At 46.1% G+C, this 11889-nt stretch overlaps 1 protein-coding gene across 3 annotated transcripts in view; it reads left to right on the top strand.

Moving 5' to 3' along the window:
• The window catches only part of atad2b (ATPase family AAA domain containing 2B), a 136675-nt gene that overhangs the window by 105470 nt on the left and 19316 nt on the right, over positions 1–11889 (top strand). For all 3 annotated transcript variants that reach the window (XM_076271652.1, XM_076271651.1, XM_076271650.1), the window contains exons 25-26: positions 7704–8324; positions 8767–9077. In XM_076271652.1, the coding sequence (XP_076127767.1) occupies positions 7704–8324; positions 8767–9077 (932 nt within the window). The remainder of the gene's footprint in view (positions 1–7703; positions 8325–8766; positions 9078–11889) is intronic.

Below are 11889 nucleotides of genomic sequence, written 5' to 3'. Positions count from 1 at the left end.
ATATGCTCTCTCACTCTCTTTCTCTCTGTCTTTCTCACCGTCTCTCAGTATCTCATCCTTACCCTTTCACTCCTGTCATCCCTCTTTCGTGTGTGTGTGTATGTGTGTGTGTGTCTGTGTGTCTGTGCGTGTGTCTGTGTGTGTGTGTGCGCGTGCGTGCGTGCGTGCACTGCTTACTTCTCATTGAAATACTATATCTACACACTCACACACAGTAAACATGCACATCCACCCTCCAATGCCTGCAGCACACGCACATTTACCCGTAATACGATAGAGTCAAAGGTCCAGGTCAGTCAGGACCCCTTTTAGAGAAACACAGGTACTCTGTAAGCACACACGCACACACACAGTTCTGACCCTCAAGAAAAGCACAGAGGTCCAAGACCCAATGAGATCCTCGTGAAAGCTGTCTCCAGGCAACGACTCAACCTCTGACCCCTAGCAATAGAGGTCCCTCTGAACGCCGCCGCCCGATCAATGTTTCATTATCGCAGCAATATTGAGGTTCGCCCAAGTCAATTATGAGAGGCGGCCTGGTCTGTGTGTGTGTGTGTGTGTGTGTGTGTGTGTGTGTGGGGGGGGGGGGGGGGGGGGTCGTGATTGTATGTGTGTACGAGTCTGTGTGTACACGTGTATGTCTGTACACACATGCTTTTAGTTTTGAGGTTGTTAGTGTTTGCTGGTGTTAGTATGAAATATGTATTTGTATGTAAATGCATTGAGCTGTAATACACAGTGTGTGTGTATGTGTGTGTGTTGGCAACAGGATGGTCTACAAACTGCATTACAAAATAGGGAGTAGATAGATTGATTAGATTATCTCCATTTCAACACAGTATCTTTCACTCTCCCTGTGTGTGTGTGTGTGTGAGAGAGAGAGAGAGAATCAGTGTGTACTGTACGCCAGTGGCTTCCTCCTTTTTCTGTGCCGTTTCTGACCCATGTCATCTGTCATCGTGCTCACACAAGCAGTTGGTGCTGCTTGGAAGTCTGGTTCTTATCTAATGTAACTCTCTCTCTCTCGCTTACACACACACACCCACACACACACACCCACACACACAAAGACCAAGTGGAGTAGAGTCCAAACCCTCAAACAGTTTTTTTAGGTGTGTGAGAAAGAAAGCACTGGTCCAAATGTGTGTGGATGTCTTTTTGAGTGATAGTGCGTGTCTATATATCTGCAAGCATTATTGTGAGTCTGTGTGTGCGCGTGTCTTTGCGTGTGTGTGTGTGTGTGTGTGTGTGTGTGTGTGTGTGTGTGTGTGTGTGTGTGTGTGTGTGTGTGTGTGTGTGTGTGTGTGTGTGTGTGTGTCTTTGTATCTTTGATAGACTGTGTCTCTCTGAGTGGGGTTGATGAATAGGAGTGGCGTGCTTGTCATTGCTTCTGGTGCCTGTATGAAATATTCATGAGCTGGCAGGTTTAAATCTCCCAGAGTACCATGCAGCAGGGCACACAGACACACAGTCTCTGGTCCTCAGCTCTCACATCAATCCACCAAGTAGCTCTCAGAGCAGCTAGCCAATCAGGTCTTCAATCACCCCACCAGTATCCAACACACTAATCTACTCTGAGACTAACCCTTAAAATCCCTTGAAATTAGCTCACATTTTACCAATCAGCTATTAGATCTACAACAAACCCAACTGGCTTTGAGATCTACCCACCAATTGGCTTTGAGATATCTAAACAACCCACCAATTGGCTCAAATATCAGCCCAGCAGTTGTTCCACCATCCACCAATAACTAATGAAATCATTTGTGACTAAGCAGCTGTGATGTATAAGATGAACCAAGCAAGAAGATCTTAGTCAAGTAACCAATCTGATCCAGCAGTAAGATGACCATAGGACAGAGTTGGAGCCGTTGTGGCCCAGTATTAACACGTGGTCCCAATCATCCAATCATGAGTTTACTCCTCACAAGCACAGGTGCGAACACACTCAACATCACGTTCTAGATCTGATCATTCAGTCCACTTTTGGATGTAGTCTAGGCCACCTGTGACCGCATTATTTCAGCCGTTAGCGAGCGTGTCTGTGCGTCGGCCGTGCTAGCGTAGTGGCTAAGGAGCTGGGTTAGCATGCAGTAGCGTGAAAAGTTATGGGTTAAATTCCTGTCTGGAGAGGCACTTAACCTCGAGTTGCTCTGGGGATACTGCCCCTCGTCTTGTAATAATTGACATTGGGTAAAAGCGTCAGCCCAATGAATAAGTAAATAAGAGAGTGAGTGCTGTGGAGCACATTGGCGTTCGCAGAGCAGAGGCAGCAGCAGCGGGGGGGGGGGGGCGGGGGGGGGGAGGGGGGGGGTCCCACTGAGTGCTCCGCCTTTTGCCAGGCATGGCGAGAGTGAGCACACACACAGTGTGGGGCAACAAATTACTCTCTACATCAACAAATTACTCTCTACATCAACAAATTACTCTCTACATCAACAAATTGCTTTCTACAATATACATCAACAAATCCCTCTCTTCGTCAACAAATCCCTCCTTCATTAACACACGTCTGTCTGTCTGTCTGTCTGTCTGACTGACTTTCTCTTTCTCGGTCTCTAGTCTTTCTCTTTCTCTGTCTCTAGTCTTTCTCTAACTAACCATTCTCACTCTCCCTTTCTTTGTCTGTCACTTCATGACCTCTCTCTCTTTCTCTCTCTCGTTCTCTCAGTCTCTCTCTCACCCCCTGCACCTCTCTCTCTCTCTTTAATCAGTCTTAAGGGTCATTCACACCAAGAACAATAACTATAACCATAACGATAAAAACGTTCACACTGAACAACGATAAACAAAGTCTCTCCTTGTGTTAATGAATGTGACGGCTAAAATTCGATGGGTTCTGATTGGCTATTATATTAGCTTTTTACTGTTCTCAAAATCGCTCTGAAAGTGATCCCCAACGATATTCTTCTTCATGTTGTTATTGTTATAGTTTATGAGTAAACGTCATTCATATTAATGAGAACGATATTTGTTTATAATTATCGTTATCGTTCTTGGTGTGAATGGGCCTTTAAGGTTAACAAAAGAGGTGTTGCCTGCTGTTCACCCTGCGTGGTTGCCTGTCTGGTCACTATGGGCTGTGTGGGGTACTGCTGCTGTAGTGTGTTGCTGAATGCTTTTCAGCAGTTGCTATCTTTTTTATTTTGTTGAGGAATAGCTTGTTTTTCAGCCTGACTCAAAGGCAGTGTTGTTGAAAGCTGAAAATCCTTTTTTTATTAAAGTGAGTGAGTAGGTATTACCAAGACACACACACACTAACGTATACACACACACACAAACCCCACTGAGATGGCACCTCAACACATGCAAACCTGTGTGTGTGTGGCTCTATACTACCGTCTTCTAAAAACTCCCATAATGCTGTTCAGAAGCCCCAGCGCAGCTCATTACCATGGCACCCGCCACCATGACTAATCGCCGTGTTTAGAGAGGTGACATTTATAAATGAAAGCTCCATGCAGACGACCAAACCAAGTGTGTGATTAAACGCCACACACTTACACACACACACGCAAAATGAGTACAGTGTGTTTTCAAACAGGGTCTGTGCAAGTCCACTTATACATTTATCACATTTATCACACATGTGTGGAAGCACACACACTGCACTTAGAAACATCTCTCTTACTGTATGCAAATGTAGCTTCACACACAAAAGCACATATGGAAGTGAACCTTTATACTGTACACACACACACACACACACACACAATGAAATATATGCCTCTCGCTTATAAACATGTCTCTCTTACTCTGCATCAATATGAGAACACCTTTCTCTCTGTCTCTCTCTCGCCCACTCGTGTGTATGTACACGCACACACTTTACACTTATCCTGTCAATCAACTTAAATTAGTTGTCTTTTTCAATCTGCAGATTACAACTACACACTTTTTTTCCCTGCTCACATTTTTCACCCATATGCTCTCTGTCACTCAGTGATGCATACAGGGGTGTGTGTGCATGTGTGCGTGTGTACGTGTACGTGTGCGTGTTTGTGTGTGTGTGTGGGTGTGTGTAAATGGTAGTGGTCATTCAGTGTGTGAGTTGAAATTCTGCTCAGTGGCTCTGGGAGTTAAGTTACTGCCCTCTAGATGCCCCTTCAAACACACACACACACACACACACACACACTCCCTCTACCTTTCACTCAGCTCTACTCCCATCACCCAAAGGCTCAGTACATATGCACACACACACACACACACACACACACACACACACACACACAGCCCCTCATCTAAAACTTTCCACACAGAATTCTAAAATAGACTCACACATAAAAATACAAATACAAAACAAACTGTGTGAAATAGTAGACCTCACACACACACTTCTGCATGCAACACCGTCAGGCACATTCATTCAAAGTCAAAATCTACACACTGTGTCACACAACACATGTTACATTTTCAGTGTAGTGCAGTGTATATCCACATAAATAAACATTTTTGTCAGTGTGCACAAGTGTGTTTAGAGGGAAGGGTGTGTAGTGTGGTTTTGTGAAATGTATGATATTATTGCAGATTTTGCTGCCTTATTTATAAGTTTGTGTGTGTGTGTATGTGTGTGTGTGTGTTTAATTCCTTGCATAGTGTTTGCTTCTCCATCTTGAGCTGGATGGTGTGTGAATGAGTTTGAGTTTGGTGTGGCGTTTTTCACCTGCGCATCTTTGATGTAAAAATAAAAAGCCCACCTGTCCGGCTAGCAGTCCTTGACTTGGCACACACGCAGTACACAAGCAGCACACATACAACACATACAGCGCAGCATGCTGATCCCTGATGAGAGACCCATGAATCCACGGTGGGGAAAGCACTCTTTGCCTCTCTCCACACACACACACACACACAGGCACACAGCGGCATATCACCGCTCTGATTTCATATGCGCTTTCTTGTGCTGCTTCTGAGCTGCCTTCTTCACCTTCATGCATAATGGATGCAGTTAGCCGTTTTTGGGTTTGGGAAAACTTCGCCACTGGTGACAGCTTGCCTGTGTGTGTGTGTGTGTGTGTGTGTGTGTGTGTGTGTGTGTGTGTGTGTGTGTGTGTGTGTGTGTGTGTGTGTGTGTGTGTGTGTGTGTGTGTGTGTGTGTGTGTGTGTGTGTGTGTGTGTGTGTGTGTGTGTGTGTGTGTGTGTGTGTGTGTGTGTGTGTGTGATCTCTGGTAAAAGAGCTGGTGGGAAGAGTGTTAATGTTAGTATCAGGGCATGGGCTAGCAGAGAAATCAAGAACTTTTCGTGGGTCTACCTGAAATGTTGCCTTTCATCACTCTGGCCCCCTACAGAAGCTTTCAGCTGAAAGAAGGAACTCACAACAATTTTTTTTTTTGTTTGTTTTTGAAAGCATTTTGGGCTTTTTCCTTTACAGCGATGGCCAAAAGTATTGGCACCCATGCTAAAGTTGACTGAAAAGAGGAATATAAAATCATCTTTTGGAAATTGATCTTAATGCCTTAAGTGAAAAATGAGGAAATATCTAACCTTTAAGGACACCAATTTTCTTAGTAAATGAATAATGTATCATAAATAAATAAATGTTCTTCCTTAACCCATTTACTCCTAAAATGCCTGCTAAAAACGCCTATAGAATCCTATGGCATTCTAGACTAAATAACCTTATTTCCTGAGGGTTTTCTGAAAACATACTAAAAATTGTCAACGTCTACCAAAATTTAATATCTAAGCCTCTGTAGCACCTAGAAACATGAAATAAAAAGCATGCTGCGCTACGCAGCATCCAGCGGGAGGGTCAATGTTGCACTACGCAGCATCCAGCGGGAGGGTCAATGTTGCGTCATGCAGCACGAATGGGTTAAAATACAGGGGTCATAAGTATTCCCATCCCTATGTTAAATTCCCATAGAGACAGGCAGATTTTTATTTTTAAAGGCCAGTTATTTCATGGATCCAGAATACTGTGCATCCTGATAAAGTTACCTTGGCCTTTGGAATTAAAATAGCCCCACATCATCACATACCCTTCACCATACCTAGAGATTGGCATGGGTGTTATTTCAGTTAGCCTATTAGCTGGTTTGATTTGCATTGAGCTCAATGAGCATCAAAGCAGCTACAGTAATAGGCTAACTGAAATAACACCCATGCCAATCTCTAGGTATGGTGAAGGGTATGTGATTATGTGGGGCTATTTTAAATGTGCTATGGCGCTGCCACTCGTGCCACCGCTCCCCACAGGACGTATGTTAAAGTTGTTTGTACAGTGGTAGGGCACCACCAACAGAAATAATTCAACCCATTTCCTTGAAATGTTATTACTCGTACAAAAGAAGAATGTAACTCAAGTCTCAGGTAGAACTCAATATGTGCCCTGCGGGACAGAAGCTTGTGCGGCAATAATGTCTTTCTCAGCAGTTTTTTTCCCTCTGAGTTTCTGTCACTAATGGTTTTGTATAACAGTTTAAGCCACCAGCAGACGGGAGTAGGATAGTGCTCACTTGTAGACTTTGGCCAAAACATCTCAGATTAATCTCTTTGCTGCCTCATTACCATTGCATTGTAATGTCACAGATCATCTTACAGTCCTATCTGTGATCTCTCAGCTGTGTCATAGCACACAAACACACACACACATACATACACTTCTTCCCTCTCTCTCTTTCACTCACACACACACACACACACACACACACACACACACACACACACTTCTTCCCTCGCTCTCTTTCACTCACACACAAACACACACACACACACACACTTCCTCCCTCCCTCTTTCTTCCAGCCTCATGCACACACTCTTCCTTATCCCTGTCTTTCTCTCTCTCACACACACACACACACACACACACACACACACAAAGCACTTTGATGTGTGTGCTTACACAATGGCTGGCCTTGATGGCAACAATCACACGCCATTAGTGTCTGATGAGGTGCTGCCAGGCCTCTTTGTTCTGTTCCGCCCTGCTCTGCCACACTGCCCCCTCTGATGAGCCTGAAATGGACCAATTACAGCCTTGCCTGGGGTTGCCACGGCAGCGGCTCACACAACATCACCCAGCCTCCACAGCAGAGGCAGCCGCAGTGGAGATGAACTGGGCTGGACACACACACACACACACACACACACACACACACAGAGGCAAGCTGTCACTAGTGGTGGAGTTTTCCTCTCATAGACTAACACACAGACATATGCGTACACATTCATTCATTTACACACACTGACATACCTACTCATAGTGTACACATCACGGTACTAAAACACACACACACACATGGGGACACTTGTTTTCCCTCACTGTCAGATATCTCTGTCTATCTGTCCTTGTTTACTTGAATATATAAGCGCACATAAATATTTCAACAGCACAACAGAACAAAGTGAGATGAACAGCTGTTGCTGTGTCTCCCCGCTCTAGAGGCATCAGTGTGTGTGCTTGCTCGTTACGATAGTATGCTATATGGCCATGTCAAGTCCAAAGTAAAAGTCTAGAAATGTTTGGATATTCAGGGAATATAAAGTGCACATTAAAGACCCAAATAGATAGATGACAAACATAATCAAATATGACAAAAAATCCACTGACAAACGGGCATGCGACGTCCTGAAGAGAAGAAGTGTACAATCAAACACCAAACACCTAAAGTTCCACCGTTGATGATTCCTTCCTTTTCTCTCTCTGTCTCTCTCTCTCTGTCTCTGTCTCTCTCTCTCTCTGTCTGTCTCTCCCCAGATAACCAGTTGAAGCGTAAGGCTCCACGGCGATCGTCATGGAGGCACGGCATCATCAGGAAGAAGAAGAGCTACCTAAAGAAGGAGGCAGGGGAGGACCAAGACGAGGAAGAGGAGGAGCCCAACGGCTGGGCCGAGTCCGAGGAGGCCGGCTTGGGCAAGGACGGCGAGGAGGAGGAGGAGGAGGAGGAAGAGGAGTCCTGCGAGCCGCCACCACCACCACCCCTCACGTCCGCTGCCACCGACTCCACGCAGCACAACGGTCATGCACTCTCCACGGAGGAGGAGAGCTCCAGCGAAGCCCTGGCCCTCAGGCACGACCCCCCCGACCCCGACCCGAACCCCGCCCACGAGCCTCAGGAGTGCGTCAACGGAGATGAGTCCATGTCCAGTCTGGACAGTCAGACGGCCACGGGCGACACGGACACACACGTCGCCGCAGGAGGGGCGCCGACGTCTGAAGCAGGGCATTCTGGGAAGGCAGAGGATGGGGCAGAGGAGGACAACGAGGGAGGAGGAGCTCAGGGAGAAAGAGAGGCCGTCCAGGAGGAGGAGTCGGAGTCCATGCAGACGTCCGTCCCTTCAGCCAGTGAGTGCAGTGAGGGCGAACACGAGACGGAAGGTAATGGTGACACACACGCACACATGCACACACACACACTCTTTACTCATGTCATACGTGGAACACACACGTCAGAGCTAAGAGAAGAGATGCTGTGTCATTTACACATTTTCAAGCTCAGGGAGAATAATCCGGGTCCACATGTCCACGGGGGTTGTTTGGGTCCATGTGCACACAACCCGGGTTCGAGTCCAGTCCCGGTCATTTCCCGATCCTTCTTGGTCTTTCTCTCCCACTCGCTTCCGGTCACTCTCTCCACTGTCCTGCCAAATTTAAGTTTAATTTAAGTGTCTTTTTTTTTTTTTTTAAATCATAGCACATAGCACCTTCAAAGCCGCTCTGCTCAGTTGATGTGTAGGGGTTTTAGACAAAAGGGTTTTTAGGTAAAAGATCAGCAAACTTGTTAATCAAATTTCATTCCACATCCTGTCTCTCTTTTTAGGTGGGTCCAGAACCCGGAAGTGCCGAAAAAGCCAATCAGAAGAGCCCAGCAGCCAAAAGAGCCAATCTGAAGAGCTGAGTAGTCAAAAGAGCCAGTCAGAACAGAACAGTAGTGAAAAGAGCCAATCGGAAGAGCAGAACAGTCAAAAGAGCAAATCAGAAGAGACCAGTAGTGAAATGGGCCAATCAGAACAGCAGAGCAGTCAAAAGAGCCAATCAGAACAACAGAGCAGCACTTCTGCTGATAGGCCAGAGGATCTCCCTCAGCCTCCACCCCCGCCTGTCCTTGTGGTTGATCACCAGCGACTCGCGGTAAGTACAAGCCTCTGAACAACCGGCCACACCTGGTCAGCTGCGTGTGTACGCTTGTGCGTGTGTTGGTCAGCTATAACTGAAGGTCATGGGGCTCTTCTATTGAGACTTCTATCTTTGTCTTTCCGGAGTTAGCCACCCACACACGCATGTGTGTGTTTTTCAAGGTGTCCCTCTAGTCTGTGAGCCTGCTAATTCTCTCTGGGTTTCTGACCTGCACCGCTCCCTTCTCTTCTCTTCATCTCCCTCAGCTGGAGAGGAGACACAGATCAGCACAGCACAGCTCAGCACACATCTCTCCTCTCTCTCTCTGTGCTGTCACTGCTCACTGCTCTAACTACTCCAGTACTCTTCCTCTCTACTGCTCCCTCCCTCCCTCCCTTTCTCCCTCTATCTCCCACCCTCTGTCCTCCATCTTTTTTTCTCTTTCATCTCTTTTGCTCCCTCTCACACGGCCTCCTACCTCTCATTCCCTCCTTCTCTCCCTCTGTCTCTGTGTCTGTCCCTCTGCGGCCTCAGCTCACCTCGCTGTGTGCTCACCTCTCACTGTTCCTCTCTCAGTGCTCAGCTCTCACTGTTCCTCTCTCAGTGCTCAGCTCTCACTGTTTCTCTCTCAGTGCTCAGCTCTCACTGTTTCTCTCTCAGTGCTCACCTCTCACTGTTCCTCTCTCAGTGCTCACCTCTCACTGTTCCTCTCTCAGTGCTCAGCTCTCACTGTTTCTCTCTCAGTGCTCAGCTCTCACTGTTTCTCTCTCAGTGCTCAGCTCACCTCTCACTGTTTCTCTCTCAGTGCTCAGCTCACCTCTCACTGTTTCTCTCTCAGTGCTCAGCTCACCTCTCACTGTTCCTCTCTCAGTGCTCACCTCTCACTGTTCCTCTCTCAGTGCTCAGCTCACCTCTCACTGTTCCTCTCTCAGTGCTCAGCTCACCTCTCACTGTTTCTCTCTTTGTGCTCAGCTCTCACTGTTCCTCTCTCTGTGCTCAGCTCACTTCTCACATTTCCACTCTCTCACTCCCTTATCTCCATCTCCTGTGGCCCTCCGTATCTATCTATCTATCTATCTATCTATCTATCTATCTATCTATCTATCTATCTATCTATCTATCTATCTATCTATCTATCTATCTATCTATCTATCTATCTATCTATCTATCTATCTATCTACCTACCTACCCCTTTCACTTTGCATGTCAATTCTCTCTCCATCTCTTCTTCTTCTCTCTCTCTCCCTCTCTCTCTCTCTCTCTCTCTTTCTACATCTCCGTTCTCTCCTCTCTCTCCTCTTCCTCTCCCCTCCCTCTTTGCTTTAAAGTGAGACGCAGCGGGCGTGACTGAAGCTTGATGTAGCCCACTGTGAAATGCCCATCTGCTGAGGGAGAGAGGCAGGACGTTGAGCTAAGGGGGAAAGAGCGTGTGTGTGTGTGTGTGTGTGTGTGTTGGAGAGAGGCATAGAGGAGGGGGGGGGTGTGTGTGTGTGTGTGTTGAAGAGAGGAGAGGGGTGTGTGTGTGTGTGAGTGAGAGAGAGAGAGAGAGAAAGTAGGGCTGCACGATATATCTAAAATCTATCGTTATCGCGATATCAACGCTTGCGATGGACATACCGCAAAGATTACGTAATTTTCGATACATTTTCTGTGCCGTGCGCATTCCATACAGTCTGGTGTATTCACATTCTGAATGTCAACATATTTTACCAAACCGATGCTGTCATGCTGCCCAAGAAGCCCGTCCCCTACCATTTAGGTGTGTGGTGTTTTAGGTGTTGAAGCGGGAGTTAAGTCGTGATGGCTGAAGATAGTGAGTCGAGCGAGGTAGGCTACACTTGGGTGAAGAGGAATTAGTGACTAAAAGGAAAAGCATGTCTGTTATATGGGAATATTTTGGTTTTATGAAGGATGCCGTGTTACAAACACAGCGCAAATGCGTCCTTCTCGTGTTAAAATAAACAATTTCTTTCGTTATCGTTATATCAGAAGATATCTGTCTTTCACTGTCTGTAAGGCTTGTATTTCATGATTTGCATTTAGCAAAAGCCTCAGACAGCAGCACAGAGGTAATCAGGATTCGTTATTTGTAAAAGTTGTTTAACCTACTTCTTAGCCTGGACTGTGCGATTGCAGCCCAATTACTTTCACTTTCCGCTGCCCTCGTAGTCGGCATGCCGGTAGCCTAATAACGTGGGATGCACAGCCTATGAGGTTACAGACTGAGATGACTGCCGCGATATAGCAAGTAGCTTCTTTGCTAGGCCCATCGAAGGCTGGCAATGTGGAATATTCCGCTGGTTGGTGCACAAGTGTTCAGATTGGCTGTCCATCCGTCTTTTATGAGGATTAGGAGCAGATCTTCCACACAACTTCGATAGCCTATCAGGTCTCTTAGCTGTCCACTTCCATCAGGCCATATATAGCCTAGGCTACATGATATTTTATATTGTTTATGTAGAAAATTATACATTTATTTCATTTATTTCTTATTCCCCCCCCCCCCCCCCCAAGCAGAATGGGGAAAAAAACATTAAATATACTGCTCAAAAAAATTAAGGGAACACTTCAATTATACACTGGATCAGTACTCTGACACTGTTTGGTTCTGAGCGCAAGTAAAACTTTTGAGGCGAGTGTTTTATTTTGCAAGAACTGTCAGACATTCTGTGAATGTAGTTTGAGAATGGATAAAAGGGTGGAAGGTTTCAAAAATGTGTGGAAAACCTTTTTTGAGCAGTATATTTAAATATCGCAAATTATATCGTTATCGCAGTACTCAATAATGTTATCGCATATCGCATGTTTTCCTAATATCGTGCAGCCC

The sequence above is a fragment of the Alosa pseudoharengus genome, unplaced genomic scaffold (assembly GCF_046254945.1).
Source record: "Alosa pseudoharengus isolate Yale_2024_CS ecotype anadromous, Long Island Sound unplaced genomic scaffold, YU_APseudo_1.1 YU_APseudo_1.1_scf_7, whole genome shotgun sequence".
NCBI lineage: Eukaryota > Metazoa > Chordata > Actinopteri > Clupeiformes > Clupeidae > Alosa > Alosa pseudoharengus.
The sequence above is the reverse complement of the archived record's forward strand: the minus strand, read 5'-3'. Positions and strand labels throughout refer to the sequence as shown.